Raw genomic sequence first — 19,935 nt, 5'->3', positions numbered from 1 at the left:
GGGATCCAAGAGGTAGTGCTGCAGAAGCCTCAACCATTAAACTTGTCAAAAAGGTTTGAGATTTGTACTCTGTGTGGGCAACAGTGGAGGCTGTAGGAAAGATGAGCAACCATACCACTGTGGTTCAGGGAGCAATTCAAGAAGGGGGAGAGAAGAGAAATGTATTGTAACTGGAGATGGTATAGTCAGGAGAATAGGCAAAGATTATCTGTCATAACCTCGAAGGCTGCATTTGTTACCCGTCTGGTCCTCAGGTTCAGCACATCACATTTGGCCTGCGGACGAATTTTGAGTGGGGGGGGGGGGGGGGGGGGAGGAAGATCCAGTTGCTGGAGGTGGAATAAGGAAAATTATTGAGGGAGTTATATACAGGGCTCCAAATAGCTAGGATGTGGTGTACAAATTATTACAGGAGATAGAAAAGGCATGAATGAAAGACAAGGTTAAGGTAGTCATGGGGATCTTCAATATGCAGATTGGGAAAATCAGGTAGACACTAGATCCCAAGAGACAGAATTTGTAGAATGATTGCAAGATGAATTGTAGCTAAATACACAAGGGAAAAGGCAATTCTAGACTTGGTGCTGTGCAATGAACCAGAATTGACTAGGGAGCTAAGGTAAAGGTATCCTTAAGGCGGCAATGATCATAATATATTAGAATTCACTGTGCAGCTTGAGAGGGAGAAGCTAAAATTGGATACAAGTGTATTACAGTTGAGTGAAGGTAACGACACAGGCACAAGAGAGGAGCTGGCCAAAGTTGATTGGAAGTGGACACTAGGAGAATGATAGTACAGCAGTAACTGAGGGAGATTCTGTGAGTAATTCGGAAGGTTCAGGATCATTTCATCCCAAAGAAGCAACAAAATTATACAGGGAGGATGAAGTAACAGTGGCAAGGAAGGTCAAGGAAAGCATAAAAGCAATAAAGAAATCATATAATATTGAAAAAAAATGAACAGGATGCCAGAGGACTGTGAAATTTAAAAATCAACAGAAAGCATTTAAAAAACAATAAAGGAAGGAAAAATGAAATATGAAAGTAAACTAGTCAATACAAAAGAGAGTATCAAAAGTTCACTAGAATACATGAAGAAAGGCAAAAGTGGACATTAGACTGCTAGAAAATGACCCTGGGAAAGTAGCAAAAGGAACAAAGAAATGACAGATGAAATAAGTAAGTATTTTGCATCCACCTTCACTACGGAAGACACCAGCAACATGCCAGAATTTCGAGAGTTGGCTGCTAGTGACAAGCGGTGTTCCACAGAGGTTGACGTTGGGTTCACTACTTTTCCCATTACATGTTAATTATCTCAGTGAGAGAATAGATGGAATTACGGCCAAGATTGCATTTGATACAAAGGTAGGTGGAGGGAAAGAGAAAGAGTTGAGCAAGGAGGACTCGGATGGGTTGGGAGAATGAGCAAAAAAGTAGCAGATGGAATACAGTGCAGAAAAGTCTATGGTCATGCACTTTGGTAGAAGGAATAAAAATATAGACTAGTATCTAAGTGGAAAAAGAATTCAGAAATCACAGCGTCAACAGGACTTGTGAGTCATAATGCAGCTTTTCCTAATGGTTAACTAGGAGGTTAAGTATGAAATGAGGAAGGTAAGTGTAATCTTAGAAGTCATTTTGAGAGGATTAGAATATAAAAGGAAGAATGTAATGATAGGCTTTATATGATATTGATCAGACCACATTTGGGGCACTGTGAGCAGCAATGAGACCCAAAATGAAGAAAGGATGCTCTAGCATTGGAGAGGGCCCAGAGAAAGTTTACATGAATGATCCTGGGACAGAAAAGGTTAATGTATGAGGAGCATTTATTGGTTCTGTGCTTGCACCTGCTAGCGTTTAGAAGACCCAGAATCAGGATTAATATCACTGGCATACGTCGTGAAATTTGTTAACTTGGCAGCAGCAGTACAATGCAATACATGATAAATATAGAAAAAAAACAAGTGAATTCAGTATGCATATATATTTGTATATTAAATAGTTAAAATTATAAATAGAGCAAAAACAAATTTATTTTTTTTTAAAGTGAGGTAGCATTCATGGGTTCAATGACCACTTAGCAATCGGATGGCAGAGGGGAAGAAGCTGTTCCTGAATCGCGGAGTTTGTGTCTTCAGGCTTATGTACTTCCTTCCTGACTGTAACAATAAGAAAAGGGCATGTTCTGTGTGATGGGGGTTCTTAATAATGAATGCCACCTTTCTGAGGCACTGCTCCTTGAAGGTGTCTTGGATACTACTGAATCTGATTCTTTAGCCAGAGGATGAAGAATCCATAGAATCATAACCACAAACAGCCGTGGAAATCATGTTGTTGAGTATATTTAAAGTGCAGGATGATTTGTTCTTGATTAGTAAGAGTGTCAATAAGTACAGGGAAAAGGGAGGAAAATGGAATGGAGAGGAAATGATGAATCAGCCATGACTGAATGGTGATGCACTCAATGGGCTGAATGGCCTAACTCTGCTCTTATGTCTGATGGTCTACCTTGATCCTCTTGTTAACCTCCTGTTTTTCTTTGCATCTTACAAAATTCAACCACCAAACTCAAGTACTTTCAACTCAATGCCCATTAATACAACAACTCCTCGGACATTTCTACCTACAGTAGCTTTTTGTTTGGTGACACAGCTTCAGATATCTATAACCATGAGATTTGTGAGGAAATAGTAGACTATACTATACTTTTCATCATCTGTTCCCATCTCGTCATGATCTTTATCCAGTTCTTTAAGTTTCCAGTTCCGACGATGTTGCCGTCTGGCTCGATCATAGCTCTTCTTGATTAAAAGCTGAAGGAAGAGTACTTATCAATAAATAAGTATAAATAATTCACAAGTTATTGTATCTTCAAATTAATGCAGATAAAATCAGTTCATGCTAAAGAACATTTTCCAATTTTTTTTTAAGAATGATGTTTTTATAAGTTTAAGTTTATGCTTTTAACAATCATCGTTGTTAACAGTTAGACCACTTACAGCTCAAAGTGTTTTACAAGGTGGTAGAAAATCATGGATGTAAAGTGGGAAGGATAAAGAAAAGTGAGAAATAATGCGATGAAAAGCAGTTTTATAAAGCTTGTTATAAACAAAATAAACAAAGAAATCTACAAGTGTAAACTGTAGTTTAGCATGGACTTGTTCAAAAAAATGAACATGGTACAATGGACTAAGGCTGCATTATACTGTATGAGCATGTATAAGCATGATAAATCATTCCTGTCTCTATCCTATACATTCCTTTCATTATTTTATGTTTCTGTAAGGTTCCCTCTCATTCTTCTGAATTCCAATGAGTATAGTCCCAGACGACCCACTCTCTCTTCTCACATGCCAACCCCTTCACCTCTGGAATCAATCTGGCAAACCCCTTACCCCTTCTGCACCAACTCCAAAACCAGTAAATCTTTTCTCAAAAGAGAGCAGAACAGCACCCAGCATTGCAGGTGTGGCCTCACCTGTATGCTGTGCGGTTGTAGCAAAACCTTCTTACTCTTAAACTTAATCCCTCTATCAATGAAGAGCAACATTGTGTTTGCCTTCTTTGTACCTGTCGTACTGCAAACTAGCCTTTTGCAATTCACACCATTTCCAAATCCCTCTGTGTAACAGCATGTTGCATCTTGTACCAATAACAATCTGTTCTATTTTTACATCCAAAGTGGATGACCTCGTATTTACCAACATGGTATACCATTTGCTAGATGCTTGCTCATTCACTGTCTATCCACTCCTCTCTGCAGAGTTTACTTTTCCACTCAATTTTGTGTCATCAGCAAATTTAGATATACTATACTCGGACCCTTCTTCCAAATCATTACTATATATCGTGAAAAGTTGCAAGGTCAGCACTGACCCCTGAAGCAGCCACTGATTGCCAGTCAGATAAACATCCATTTATCCTAACTCTTTGCCTTCTATTGTTAACTAATCCTGTATCTATGCTAATAAATTACCTCTAAATCTAAACATCACTTTACAGATTACAGGCATTAAGCTAACTGGCCTTGGATAACTAAGGAAATAAAAGAAGGCAACGAACTAAAAGATCATGTATACAAAATCATGAATAGTAGTTAGAAACTACTTGTTTCCCAGAAGATTGGGAAAGCCTTAAAAAGCAATAAACAAAGGAAATGTAGACTATGAAAATAAATTCACTAAATATAAAAACTGTAATTTTTATTATTATTAAGCAGAACAGGGTGATCAAAGTGAACATATGTCCCTTGGAAGATAAGAAACAGGAATTAATATTGGGTTATACAGAAATAGCTGAGGCTTTGAACAACTATTGTGTTGTCTTTTTGTAGACATGCCTAATATGCAAAAAGAGAAATGTTATGGATGTGATGGGAGGTGAGGTGGTTGCTCTACCTTAAGTCCATTCCTCCAGCAGTTTGTGGGCGAAGCCAGTCCGTTATCTGCATGGATTTTGTTCATTTATAGTCAACCAAAAGAACACATCTGCATACATTGGATGAATTCCTCTGTCAGGAACTATTAGGAACTAATACAGTTTTATAGTACAGTAGTAGTATTGTTGGTGTTCTAATTTGTCTGTAATTCATTTAAATACATAATTTATTACTCGGTGAAACAATAGTTTTGTCTTATTTTTATATACCTTTTTAACGATTCCATGAAACTTCAGCTAATTGAGGAAACTGCTGAATTGGGCCAAAATGTACTAGTTCGGATATGTCCCAATTAACTGGAATCCACTGGATTACAAAATGGGCATTTTGGTTCTGAGTTGTAATAAACATCAAATTCATTCTTTAGAAGAATTAACAAAATATTTCTCTTTATTATATAAGAATGCTTCTTACCACATCAGGAACTCGTTGAGGATTCATTTTATTCACGTGTTCATCATTGAGATTTGAATTAACCAAATCAAACCTAAAATTAAAAGCAATTTCTTTTAAATTCAAATAAATCCTTTAACATGTGCGTGCGCACACACACACAAACATACATTATGAGAACCTTATCTTTAAGAACACATACTATGCAGGGATTTTGTAAAATGAAAATAACTAGCTTGTGAATAAAAAGCAAAATTCGCAGATTTGAGTATATGCATATAAATGTTTCAAATCTACCATCTTAGAAGACAATTCACATCTCAAGCCATAATGCTCTATAGTTAACTAATGTTTTATATAGGAAATTACTTACCCCAATACCAGGTCACCATGATTAAGTAAATGCCCTAAATGAGTACGACAATAGTATTGTTGATTGGTGTTCATTTCAGATGTTTTTTGTACCCAGGCCTCAGCCAACGTATGCTAGAATAAAAATATGAAAAAAGAACATAAGAATTTAAAGCATAACTTACATATTTTGACAAACATTTTTGCCATTTATATTGCTTCTGTAGGGCTAACATAAGTCTTAAAATTAATTGCACTTTAGTGAAAATCTTCTGAAAACAGTTTAGTGAAAACAGTTCTGACTTCTACATTTTCCAGAAATTAGCCCTATAACTGTATGCATCTGCAAATGTACACTTTTAGAAAACTATCAAAAAGTAGCTAAACCAATTTATCCAAATGGGTAAGTTTTAAAGATGATATCTAAAAATATGGTTTTGTTAATAGTTGACCAATGTTGTATAGTAACCTGATTACAAAGGGATTACTGTGGGATCAGTTAAGTACTAACTTATTTTAAATTTCTGTTGACAGCTTGGTATAAAGAAGCAACAACAACATTTAAAAGTGTAGCAAGTATCTCAATGCACATTATATCACAGAAATTTAATCTAACAAACTGAATACAGCACTTAAAAGAGATTACAGGCACAGTCCAACAAAAGCCTGCTCAAAGAAGTAAGTTTTAAAAATGTCTTAAAAAGAAATTATGGAAATACAGAGTGGAGAAGTTGAGGAGGTAATTCCAGAGTTAACAGCTATGTCTTTCCTACCACTTAGGTGAACAGAATTTGGCAAGAAATGGGGAACAGGAGCAAAATTGGTTGACAAAGTTTATGAAGGTTGGAATACACATTACATTATCAAAATTTGTGAAGGAAAATGTGAAAATGTATCTTTGTAGAGTTAGATAATTCCAATGTTTCATATGTAAGAAACAAAAGTTTTCTTTGCTTTCAGGAAATACAGTGAATATTTTTTACATGCAACACAGTTGTAGAATTGGTGAATATATCACTATAATAGAATGGAGATGCAGTCCATGTCCAATGGAAGGAAATAAACAGAATATGTATTGACATTTAATTATAGGATACAATGTTCAAAATATCTAGACTATGGAAGAGAATAATAAAAGGACAAAAGTCCAAATGAGAACAAATGAAACAAAGGGCAGCGTTTCTCTCAATGCACATCAGAGTCTGCATTAACCATCATCTGCCCATTTACACTGATCCTACACTGAATCACTTACTTTCGCTCATTCTCATCAAACCCTCCCAGAACCTACCACTCACCCGTACACTAGGGAGTATTACAAAGGTCAATTTGTTACATAAGCGCGGAGCAAGAATAACAATGGAGTAGAGGTTTCACTGTGTCATGTTAATAATGGTATACACAGGGCAACCTAAAGTGCAGGAGCTACGAACTGGGCAAACCAAATCAACAACATGCTTGAAAGCTCATTCTCAAAAGAGAGAGCCCTCCACGCAATCAATCTGAGACAGTACATCACTCCTCCCCCCCCCCCATAGATGGGAACCACAGAGGAAAGGAATAAGTGTGGTAAACTAAGAAAAATGGTGAAATGTCTACCCTGCTTGGAGCCCATCAAATGGTTGGCGCAACCTTGTGGACCACTACTGGGGGTTAACTTCTTTTTCTGTGCCACTCTGGTTAGCTGATGTTGAAGGCAGTGGACTGAGAATCTCCTCTTGATGAAGTGTCCATGGTTCATCTGCTGGGACACTGACTTTATCAGTAGAGGACACTTCTGTAGCTTCCCCGAGTACCCCAGCAGTTTACTGGCATACATGATCCAAATGAAGTCTCACAATTTGTCCATCTGGCAGCACGAGCTCTACTACTTGACCAGATGACAGCCAGTAGCCAGTTTTCTTCCTGTGGGATGCTCGTGTAGATTTTGTCTCTGTATCAAACATTCTCAGCCTATCAGAGTCAGCATGTCATATTTTTGCTTCATAGCCTCTTGCTTGCACAAATTCTGTGCTTTAGAGCTGACCAACTGCAGAGCTCTCTGTAGTCAGTCAAATTCACATACGGCACTGGCAGGGTCGTGTTAAAACTTCAGCTGGCAATTCCTCTTCGGGTCAACAGCATCGATCTGAAGTGTCAGCTTGGAAAACCAGCTAGTGCTTTTGTAATAGGGAATTCAATGCCAGGTTCCCCCCAGTACAACTGATGTAGGACTGCACCAATGGCATCTTTTTAATCCAATTTCTGCCCAGCAAATTAGGCTGTTGGCCTCCCCTGACCACATGCACAGGTAAGCAAAACAGGTCCCACTGTATAATAACATCTGCCATAAAGACCCCACAGAATTTCCATATGTCCATACTATATCCAGTGTAGCTGCAGAACACAGGCGATTGGAATTTTGGAATCTGGCATATGGATAATTCACTTACCAAGGTCATGACTGATCCAGTATCCACTTTAAATTTCACAAGCTGGTTGTCCATTGCAAGTGTAACCAAGAAGGCTGGTTTCGGTGGGCCATGTCATGGGGTCAGAAAATAATGCTCACTCCTTTGCTTCAGCTGTGTCCTTGTAGATTTGATGGTTGAATTCTGCTGTTTTCTCATGGCACATTGCTTCGCAAAGCACAGAACAGGCAGAGGGTCTTTTGCTGCCTGAATCAGACCATTGGACATGACCTTCACCACAATGATGGCATCTCCGTGGAGACTTAGGTGACATCTGGGATGACTGTAGACCGTGGGTCAGTAGTCGATGGTAAACATTGACGTTTTCAGGAGGGGGCTGAAGACCACCTCCCAGTGACGAGCAGTGGAAATACTTCATCACAGGACAAATTGTGCTTTTCAGACAGGAGACTCTCCTTTGTCCTTGCATCTTAGACTCCAACAATCTGTGCTTAGTAAGCATCACTTCTTCAAATTTGCTTGGGAAAATATCTTTACACTTGCATTCCTGCATCACTAGGGTCAATCGAGTGATAAACTCATCTGTGCCACAGATGTGAGAACCTGAGGCATGTCATAAAGACATTGTCTTGTGTCCCCCAACGCTGTCCTAACCTCAATGAGTCTTATCAGTTCTGATTCTTTCGATTTCTGCCCGAGTTCTCCCAAGTGCATGCAGAGCAGCTTGAGTTTCATTGCTTTCTCTAGTTTTGCCTCTGGTAAAACTGGTAGGGGTTTGATGTAGTCCATGAAGGTTTCCTTCCATTGCAGACAGGTTCCAGCAGTCAGCTTTGCTGCAGCCCAAAATGGATTTGACCATAAGACATAGGTGCAGAATTATTCCATTCAGTCCATCAAGTCTACTCCGCCATACCATCGTGGCTGATTTATTACCCTCTCAACTCAATTCTCCTGCCTTCTCATTGTAACCCTATCATAATATTCCAAGTGTTCCCTTATAAAGCCTCAGCATTACATCCTTGATTTTATATTCTAGTCCTCTCAAAATGTGTATTAACATTGCATTTGCTTTCCTTGCCACCGATTCAACCTGCAAGTTAGCCTTAGGGGATCCTGCACAAGGGCTCCCAAGTCCCTTTGCACCTCCGATTTTTAAATTTTTTTCCTTGTTTAGAAAACAGTCTTTACCTTTATTCCCTATACCAAAGTGGATGATCATACACTCCCTCCATTATATTCCATCTGCCACTGCGTTGCCCATTCTTCAAATCTAAGTCTTTCTGCAGACTCCCTGCTTTCTCAACACTACCTGCCTCTCCACCTATTTTCACATTGTCTGCAAACTTGGCCACACAGCCATCAATTCTGTCAGCCAAATCATTGGCATAGAACGTGAAAAGAACCAACTGCTCCAGTTTCCTACCACAGTCCATAGACGTACTCAATGGTAGGTTAATTCAGTGGTCGTGAGGGAACGATATGATTTGCCGATATGAAACGATATGAGTCAGCTGCACCTTTCCTCATTCCCTGTCACGCCCACAATTGAACTTGAACGCACGTGAGGTCATTGCGCACGTGAAGTCATTACCCACGCGAGGTCATCAGTCACCTAAACACAGTGATATCCTAGCGCCAGGGATCACTGGTTAGCCTTGGGTAACCAGCTGCCTTGCGCAACTGGCGAGAAGTGCTGTTGATACTGGCCTGGAGCGCGGACAGATGAGCACCGCCTCTAAACCTGTTTAGCACACCGAATGTTCATGGGGAACCCCATGCTAAAATATTCGCAGATGACCTAATTCGGGCTCAGGGTGTGTTTAATATCCAGATGTTACTTAAAATGTTATGATGCTATTGATTTATAAGTGAGATATAATTGACTTATCGCTATATTCATGCAAGGAAAATATGCGCTGTGTTTAATATTAAATTTGTTAGATAAACCCTTTTAGAAACAAAATTGAGTGTATTAGCCACTTCTAAGTGACTTATAGTTGACTTATTACTTATATTCTGGTCATGATTAACATACCGCCCACCCCCCCACCCGTCGGCCGGTCCGCATGAATATTGTCAATACTAAACTGGTCCACGGTGCAAAAAAGGTTGGTGACCCCTGGGTTAATTGGTCATTGTAAACTGCCCCATGATTAGGCTAGTGGTGAATTTGGGGTTTCTGGCAGCCTGGCTCCAAGGGCCAGAAGGGTCTAATCTGCACTGTATTTCAATAAATACATAAAAATAAACAAACACCACCAGTTAACAGCGGCCAACCAGAAAAGGCCTCCTTTATTCCCACTGTTTACCTCTTGCCAGTCAGCCAATCTTCTATCCATGCTATTATCTTTCCTGTAATACCTTGAGCTCTTATCTTGTTTAGCAACTTCATGCCCAAGGCCTTCTGAAAATTCAAGGAAATGACATCCACTGACTCTCCTTTGTCTATCCTGCCTGTTATTTCCTCAAAGAATTCCAACAGATTTGTCAGGTAAGATTTCCCCTTAGGGAAACAATGCTGTCTGTGGCCTATTTTATCATGTGCCTCCAAACACCCCGAAACCTCATCCTTAACAGTGGACTTCAACATCTTCCCAGCACTGAAGTCAGGCTAACTAGCCTATAATTTCCTTTCTTCTGCCTCCTTCCTTTCTTGAAGAGTGGAGTGACATTTGCAATTTTCCAGTCCTCCAGAACCATTCCAGAATTTAGTGATTCTTGAATTATCACTAATGGCAGGTTTTAGAAGTTTTATGTTTTTGGAAGTGGTTAGAAACTGGAGCACCATATGGTCATAGGGAAAACATGCAAATATCAGAAAGCTGGCACCTTAATGGATTAAATCATGCCTCTCACTACCCATTTACTATGTAATTGCCATCAGATGATTTTTGGGATACCTTTTATATTAAATGCCATTCTGTTTTCATTTTTTTTCTTTAGCAGTGTTACTTTACATTTTGCCCTCTTCGTCCCTCAGAAATAGTCTGTCTACTTACCCTGGTGGATTTTGTGCCTGTACCAGGCACATTCTTGTTGTCTCCAATTATTTCAATATCTATTACAATAAATTCCTCCAGCTGCCCAGGTTGACATAGACTGTAAAAAGGGTAGCGCCAATAAGTGGAACCATCAATCTCTGCAACTGTAAGTAATGGAAAAGTAAATTAAGATATCCGTCGTGTCATTCTTTTCTTTACTGCATCAATGAAATAAACCATTAAATTACAAAGGTAATTTGAAAAGCTACCACAAATAAACATAGGTCCTCCCATCTCCCAGCTGCAGAAATGCTCCCTTCCAATGCTCTAAATTTCTAAAATTCAATTAAAATTGAAGCACTCGTGCTGCAAAAACTTACTCTGCAAGCTGGTAGGATCGATGAGGTGCACAGCACTAGTCACTCGAGCACAAACACATATCTGACTCATGTTTCCAAGGCTCTGGGCTACACGTGGTGGCAAGCATACCAGATTGTCCTATAAAAGGAGGATACAAAGTAGACTGCAGAATACAGCAAACACTCTGCTGCACAATAATATTTTCTTTAAAGTTCAAGTTTGTTACTGGAAGTATCTTCTACTTTATGGCCAATAACATGTACTTTTTAAAATGTACAGCATTATGCTAAATTAAGTATGCCCGACTGCAATGTTTAAGAGGTTTAGATGTGTAAATGGATGGTAAGGGGTATGGTCCCACTGCACGCTAATGGGAGTAGGCAGTTTAAATTGTTCGGCACAGACTAGATGGACCTAAGGGCCAGTTTTTGTGTTGTACTTTTCTATGACCTTATGACTCCAAGTTCCATTTTCATTACCTTTCTTTCAAGAATTCATTGTAAATCTTGGTGGCCACATTATTGAATAGCAGATATGATAGATGTTCATTTTTAATTACTAAGTGTGGTATAATCAGTACATATGTAGAATTAAAGTGATATAAATCAACAAGAGGAGCACAAAAATACTTTCCCAGATTGCATGCAGATCTAGAGAACATATAGTGAAATTTGTATACTCTATTTCAAAATATTGAACAAATAATTTATTGAGTATCAAAAAGAGTTTCATAACATTAATATCACCTAGAGTTAAATGCCACTATAGGATTAAGACCATTATGTCATAGGTGCAGAATTAGGACAATCAGCCCATGATGTTTGCTCTACCATTCACTCATGGTTGATTTATTTTCTCTCTCAACCCCATTTTCTAGCCTTCTCCCCATAATCTTTGGCATCCGTACTAATTAAGTACCTAACTCCCACCTTAAATATACCTTATGATTTGGCCTCCACAGCCATCTGAGGTAATGAATTCCACAGACTCACTACACTCTGATTAAAGAAATTCCACAACTCTAAAGTGACATGCTTTTATTACAAGGTTGTGACCTGAGGTGCTGGAATCTCACACTACTAAAAACATCCTCTCCACACAGGCTTTCCAATATTTGGTAGGTTTCAATGAGATTCCCCCACTCCCACCCCCTCATTCTTCTCAACTCCAACAAGTTAAGGCTTAGAGCCATCAAACAGTCCTTAAACACTGACCATTTCATTCCCATGATAATTCTCGTAAGCCTCCTCTGGACCCTCTTCAATGCCAGCACATCCTTTCTTAGATATGGGGCCCAAAACTACTCACAATCCTCCAAATGTACTCCGAATGCCTTCTTAAAGCCTCCACATTAAATCCTTGTTTGTACAGTATATTATAGTCCTTTTGAAATAAATGTTAACATTACATTTCCCTTCCTTACTAGCAGTTGAACCTGAAATTGAATCTTTAGGGAATTCTGCACTAGGACTCATAGGTCCCTTTACACTTCCAATTTCTGAATTTACTCCCCATTTATAAAAAATAGTGTGTGACTTTATTCCTAGTGATATTCAGAGACAGATAACTAATCAAATAAAATTTAAGGTCTTGTTTTTGGAATCTGAAAGGATAAATAAACGTATGTGAACATTTTGCTTGATTATTTCTCTTCCAGAGCCACAAGTTTAAAATTAATTTCACATCTCTATGAGGGCACCCACTTTACACAAAACTGAAAAACTCGTTCTACAGTGGCAAAGCTTTTTTTAGAAATCATTACATTGAAATGAACATATTCTGGAAGATTAAATAAATTTCTTAAGCCTCAATGGTCAGTACCTTAACCCATGTACCATACTGCCCTCCCTCTCTCCCGTACCAATGCCAATGCCTGACTTAAATGCTACTATATCACCCATGGAGTGGATCATTCTTAAGGCCTCAAATTTGCCGTCTTTTCAATACGTGTAACAGACAATAAATAATCAAGCCTCAAACACCTCAGCACTGGACAACTACTGACAGGTCATTGCTGTCAAAGGTTTCTGTCAGTTATAAATTTCTCCAGAATTAAATACATCGGGTTTTTTTGCTGGTGGGTGAAGGGGGATCGTTGCTTGCTACTGCTTACGTGCGGGAGGGGGGAATAGAGGGGATTTTGGGGTTCTCAGGTTTAACCATCGTTCATTCTTTGGGGCACTTCTCTATTTTCGTGGATGTTGCGAAGAAAAAGCATTTCAGGATGTATATTGTATACATTTCTCTGACATTAAATCGGAGCTTTGGACCTTTGAACATTGTAAAACAATTGAAATGGTTTAGAAACTAGAACATTCAAAAATATCAATTTTAAAAATTATTAAGAATAGATTGCAGCACCAAGTAACACAGTGAAAGAACTTTTTAATAAAGGTCACTGCTGTTTAAATGTCAGCCATAGATGCACACTGCAAGTACGTGCATCTCGCCCCTCTTGCAGGCTTGTTCCAGAGATACCAATGGACTCCAGCAGCTAAGCTCTATTCTTTCCTGTACTCTAACACCTCTTTGTACAGATGAGAGAATTGCAGGTGTGCTGCACAGTGGAAGTAGAGTGGGATAGCAGCTGAAGACCAGCCCAATATCTTCATACCAATGACACGGAGCTGTTTTTAAGCAAATATTATTTCTTACCTTACAGATTGGAACAATTTCCACAGAGAAGGTACTTTTGTAATTGTAGCTATTACTGTGGACATCATGGGAGATAAGGCGCTGAGATGCCTTATACCTTCAAAACATAAAACACTCATTTGTTTCATAATTAATTAAAAGAAAAGCCCAGAAGTATTTTCTGGAAATACTTTATACCAACATCCTGACATAAATCGGATGTTCAAAAATATATACCTTATACAATCATTAAAAGGATAATCAGCATACAAGATATTCTAATTTAAAATTAGTAAAACAGGGTTTTATTAGAAATCCCTCAGAGAAGAATGCAGTAAATGGGTAAGGAATATAATTTGCAAGTAATGACAATAAGTCTGGATTTCTCAATATTTCATTGAAGAGTAATTACATAATTGTTGACAACAGTAAACCCAGTACAGCTGAACTTGCAAGATCCTCATTAGCACATGGAGATGAGCACCAAGACTATGAGAGCTGGCCTAAGGACAAGTCAAACAGTAATTATTAACCAGTATGATATCAAACCCCAGTGTTATGTTCTATCAAAAAGCTATGATTCCGGTAGTTTATAACAACGACCTCAGAACAAATGAAGTCTCAGAATATCAGGTTCAACAACTTAAAGTAACTTGTTGCAAATTTCCAACTATTGTCCTCCTTCCAACAGATACAGGTAATCAGCTGTTGAATATCACTTGGAAGAAACAGAATGAGCAAAAATAATGTGTTAAGGGTAGGTAGAATAATTAAAAATCATGTTCACAAATGGTTCAGTAGCACTGTTGCTCATCAAGTTAGTAACTCAAAAAAGTTTCAGATTAGGTCAGTGGCAACTGATAAAGAATGAATGCAAGAGGAAAAGTACTCTCCATCCATATACCCATTTCAGATCCAGATGGTTATAAGTGTTGGTGGGAGAAATCACTGTACATTCTTATGAAAATAAGACAAGTCATTCTTCCTCGTTGAGAACACCCTACCATGGACAGTATGCTAAATGGGACAGATTTAAAACTGCATATGAACTACTCGCATCTCTCACTGGCAGGACTATTCTTGCCTGAAATACCATCTTAGTTTAAATAATCATTTGATTTGCCATGAGAAACCTTTAATACCACATATATCCCTCGATAATTGTTCAATTTTGCCTGTAATATTTTAATACCAACCTGCAAGGAACTGTACACTGTAGGAAGTCCACCATCTTCTGGGCATGTTGCTTGGAACCATAATAAAAATCCAGACCATCTAAAAGCAAAACATTGTTAATATTGATTACTTTGGCTATTTGTAGCAGTCAAGTAAGCTATCTTAAAATTGGGGAAAAAAATCAAGGTGACATTTTAAGAACATTTTTTTTTAAATACCACCCTATGTTCTTAACAAAGATCGTCAACTGAAAGCACTCAAGTTTATTGCTTTCTCCGCAGAGGTTGCCTGTACTTCCAGTATTTTCTATTTGTTTGTCATAGTTCCAGGATTGGCAATATTTTGATCTTATGTCAAAAGTGGACAGTCAGGAACAAAACCAGGAATGTCTAAATTCTCCATTGTTACCCAAACCTACATATATTTAACAGCATAGGCAGCACCAGTAAACTGGTGGAAAAATAATATCTGAAGGCAATATCCAGTTATGTGGAAAAACTAACCATTTCTCTTTTCCAGCATTTGCTGTTTTTATTTCAGATTTCTGTATTGTACTTTTATGAAGCTTTTTCTCCCAAATCCATAGTGTATTGAAAGGAAAATACTTCTTGTAAAGTGAAATATACAATATTTCACATAAATTTATACTTTGATTTTCCAGTTAATATCAATCTGTTTCTCAAGCTCCATTAATTTTTAAGCTTGATAGCTTGATTTCACTGGTCTGAATATTTAGTATTTTATTATACAATAATAAATTAATTAACTGCATTAATTTAACTAGATATTATTCTTCTATTCTCTTAAAAGGAAACTGAATTCTGACTTCACATTGGAAGAAATAACTTCTGCCATTAAGTCATTTCCATCTGGCAAGGCAGCTGGACCAGATGAATTTGGCTGCGAATTTTATAAGAAATTCTGTGATATCCTCAGCCCACTCCTCCTCAGAATGATATCTTGCTCTAAGAGACAAAGCCTTGCCTAAAACATTGTACGAGGCTAACATTTCCCTCAATAAGCACTTGTCATCTATCATTCATCCTGATCAGACATTATTCATCCCGGGCAGGTTTCTCTTTTTCCAATTTCAGACGCCTCCTTAATACTATGTATGCTGATCATGGGAAAGCCAGTGGAGCAGCAATCTTATCCCTCAATGCACAGAAGGCTTTTGACCAGATTGAGTGGCCTTACATGTCTGAGTCACTGTACAGATTTGGGTTTGGCGAATCATTTATATTCTGGGTAAAATTGATATATGCCAGCCCAATGTGTTCTATCTATAAATGTAAGCAGGCTTTTTCCACTGAGGCCGGGGAGAAAAAAAACCAGAGGTCATGGGTTAAGGGTGAAGGGGGGAAAGTTTAAAGGGAACATGGGGGGGGGCTTCTTCACACAGAGAGTGGTGGGAGTGTGGAATGAGCTGCCAGATGAAGTGGTGAATGCGGGCTCACTTTTGACATTTAAGAAAACCTTGGACAGGTATATGGATGAGAGGGATTTGGAGGGATATGGCCCAGGTGCAGGTCAGTGGGACTAGGCAGAAAAATGGTTCGGCACAGCCAAGAAGGGCCAAAAGGCCTGTTTCTGTGCTGTAATGTTCTATGGTTCTATCATAACCATTGGCGACAATTGAACTATGTTTCCCCTACACCATTCAGTTCAGCAGGGTTGCCCTCTCTCACCAGCCCTCTTGCCTTCACAGTAGAGCCCCTCGCCCTAAAAATAAGAAGTCACCCAAATATTATGGGTTTGAAAGTGGGAGGTATTGAAACACTTAATAGTTTATATGTCGACGATGTGATACTGTACTTACAAAATTCAGAAAAGTCAGTCCCCCTTCTACTAGATTTAATCACCTCCTTTGGAAGACTATCGGGATACTCAATCAATTGACAAAAAGTGACTTCGTGCCCCTCTCTGACAGGCCGGGATTTTTTGGAAAGTGTCCCGTTTAAAGTTCTTAAAGATCACCTTACCTATCTTAGCTTGACAATACCCAAAGATCCAAACTAATATTTAAATTAAACTTCGTGGAGTTTGTCTCAAAACTTAAACAGAACATAGAAAGTTGGAAAACCCTACCTTTGTCCATGATTGGCCATATAAATTCAATTAAAATGGTTTCCAAAATGGTTTCCCTTCCTAGGTTTCTCTATCTTTGTCAAAATCTCCCCATTTTTCTCACATCAGCCTTCTTTAAAGAGTTGGACTCCATAATTTTGTCTTACATTAGGAATTATAAGAACCACAGGAAATTTGAAAATTCATTTGCAAAAGCCCAAGTCTGAAGCAGGGCTGAGATTATCTGTATCTATTACTGGGCTGTCAATGTTAGGGCTCTAATGTTTTGGCAACAGCGGGCTCCTGTGGCTATATATGGAGTCTAACTCTTGTTGTCAACTCCTCCTTGCCAGCCATGTTGTTTTCTAAGCTAGAAAAGCCTGGGACTTCAAAACGTCTAAGTTTCATTTTGGAAAACTATCAGAATTCTAAATCAGATTAGGAGTGTTCTGAATCTACCAGAGACCTCTGTACAAACACCAATCTGTTTCAACCACTCCTTTCTACCTTCATGGTCAGACAAAACCTACCCTGCCTGGTGGGAGAAGGGTCTAGTTTCTATTGAAGACCTGTAAATAGAGGGACGGTTTGCAACATTTAGTCTGCTGAAAGAGAAATTTGAGCTGCCTCACTAGCACTTATTTTGTTACTTACAAATTAGACACTACGTCCAATCCAAGATTTGTAATTTTGAAATCCTTCCAGGGATTTTTTTGATATCTTAAAGAACCCTCCTGACTCCAGGCATCTCATTTCTAAGTTTGTACATTTGTTTGATGGTTGTACTATAGCCTCCACTGTGAAGATCAGGGAGGCCTGGAAAGAGGAATTGGGCATTGAGCTATCTGAAGCTGCCTGGGACAAGAGTTCGTCTATGATACAGGCCTGCTCTGTTAACAGTAGACACCAAATAATCTAGTTCAAAGTTGTCCATTGTCTTCTCTATTCTAAACTCAGGTTGTATATTTACCCTTTTGTCTCGCCAATGTGTGACAGATGTCAAGGGACAGAGGGCACGTTGTCACACACCTTTTAGTTTTGTCCTTCACTGACTGGATTTTGATCCAAAATATTTGACTAGTACTCAAAGGCCTATAAAAGATCCTTCCCCTTGGAAGCTGGTCTCGCCATCTTTGGCTGCTCACAATCCACTCTACACTTCCCTACAGCCATGCAACAGTCTCTGATGCTGGGGATGACTGTCGCTAAACGACTTATCCTGAGGGAATGGAAAACACCCTCTCCCCCTTCTTTCCGGAGATGGATGGCTGACATCGTCTCAGTCATACAGATGGAGAGACTCAGGTTCTTGAGAACCAATTCAACTAAAAAATTTTCAGCTATCTGGGATCCATTTCTTGCCTACCAAGACGAGGTTGGGGGCAGATGAACAATTTCTCTCCAGCTAAACTATCACGGCCCTCATTTGAGACTAAATGTTTAGCACTTTTGAGCACTCTGTACAACAGGCATCCCTCTAATGTTATGTCCCTTTTTTTTGCTTATTTTATTTTCACACATGTCTGAGCATATATGTTCTTGTTGATTTCATTGATTTTGAAAATTTTGAAAATAAAGTATTTTTTTTAAAAAAGGAAACTGAATTGTACAATTACACTGGACAAGATTTTGCTTCCTGAATACTTCTGGAAGTATCTAATGGATTTTGGGCTGCTGATCATGAAAATCACCATGCCGCACCATTTGAAATTGACTATATTTGTTATTTCAATTCTTAATTGAAGTCGATTAAAATATTGCCCACAATGTAAGCTGAAAAGTTTTCTATCTTGTCCAGGCATACCTCAGCATGCCTAGGTGTGACACACACTGCATGCCAGGAAGGTTTTAGAAAGCCTATAAAAGCATCACATACACACCGTTCTATGGACTGTGATTACATGAATATTGATTTGCAATCACATTGATGTGTATGCTCTAAGCACATAGCACATTGTGTGTACTTATTATAATAAAGTAATTGTATTTTCAGGAGTATTCGTGATAGCAAAATGTCCCACCAATGTTGTAACAGCCACGATACTTTCTGTTATATTTGTGGCGAGTGTACATTTAAATCACAGACTGATAATGACTCCTCTTATTAAGAAAGCCTGAACTCTACTTTGGGTGTAAAATTGGTGACCAAGATAAAGCCTGGGCTCACAGTTATTGTGCAACATGCGCTATCAATCTTAGAGCTTGGCTCAGAGGTACTCAGAAGTCAATGCCATTTGCTGTCCCTATGACATGGCAAGAGCAGAAAGATCATGTGGCAGACTGCTACTTGTGTCTCACCAGTGTGTCTGATTTCTCTGCTAAAAACAAAAAATCCATTGAATGCCCCAATCACCCTTCAGCCATGAGACCTGTGCTGCGTGATGATAGACTTCCAGTATCAAAGCCACATGGAGTCTAGAGGAGGCAGAAGATGCCATGATGCACAAGCCAGGAACTGAAAATTACACTGACGCTAATACAAATGCTGAACCCTTTATGTCGAGTGAGCATCAGCTGATAACTGAATTTGACTGAATGACCTGGTCAGAGATTTGGGTTTGTCAAAGGCAAAAGCAGAATTCCAGGGTTCAAGACTGCAAGAATGGAATCTGCTATCACCAAGCACAAAAATTTCCATGAAGGATTTTGATATTAGAGATGGATGCTTCCCAGAATAACTGATGTCAAGATTAAGGAAGGCATTTTTTGTTGGTCCACAAATCAAACAGGTCTTCAATGAGAGGCAACTCAAAGAACTTCAAGTGGGACTGGAGAAAATTGCATGGAAGGCATTCAAGGATGTTGCTGGAAGTTTTCTTAGCTACTACAGAGCACCAAACTCTGTGCAGCTAGATGACAACATGCTTAAAGCACACAAAACTGAACTGCAACATGTCCCTAAGGATTAATTTTCTGCATTCCTATTTAGAGTTCTTCCCTGCAAATCTTGGCGCAGTCAGTGACAAGCATGGTGAAACATTTCACCAGGACATTACGGTCATGTAGAAATGATATCAGGGAAACTAGAATCCATCAATGCTGGCTGATTACTTTTGGACACTTAAGTGAAAAGCCTCAGACACTGAGTACAAGCAAAACTCATCAACAAAACATTTCA

At 38.8% G+C, this 19,935-nt stretch overlaps 1 protein-coding gene across 1 annotated transcript in view; it reads right to left on the bottom strand.

Annotated features, from left to right (window-relative positions):
* The window catches only part of nmd3 (NMD3 ribosome export adaptor), a 60,241-nt gene that overhangs the window by 6,176 nt on the left and 34,130 nt on the right, over positions 1-19,935 (bottom strand). The window contains exons 7-13 of the mRNA XM_073041011.1: positions 14,771-14,849; positions 13,596-13,692; positions 10,961-11,078; positions 10,599-10,744; positions 5,211-5,323; positions 4,859-4,931; positions 2,713-2,819 (exon numbers count right to left, since the gene is read on the bottom strand). Coding sequence (XP_072897112.1) covers positions 2,713-2,819; positions 4,859-4,931; positions 5,211-5,323; positions 10,599-10,744; positions 10,961-11,078; positions 13,596-13,692; positions 14,771-14,849 — 733 coding nt within the window. The remainder of the gene's footprint in view (positions 1-2,712; positions 2,820-4,858; positions 4,932-5,210; positions 5,324-10,598; positions 10,745-10,960; positions 11,079-13,595; positions 13,693-14,770; positions 14,850-19,935) is intronic.

The sequence above is a fragment of the Hemitrygon akajei genome, chromosome 3, assembly GCF_048418815.1.
Source record: "Hemitrygon akajei chromosome 3, sHemAka1.3, whole genome shotgun sequence".
NCBI classification, from domain to species: domain Eukaryota; kingdom Metazoa; phylum Chordata; class Chondrichthyes; order Myliobatiformes; family Dasyatidae; genus Hemitrygon; species Hemitrygon akajei.
The sequence above is the reverse complement of the archived record's forward strand: the minus strand, read 5'-3'. Positions and strand labels throughout refer to the sequence as shown.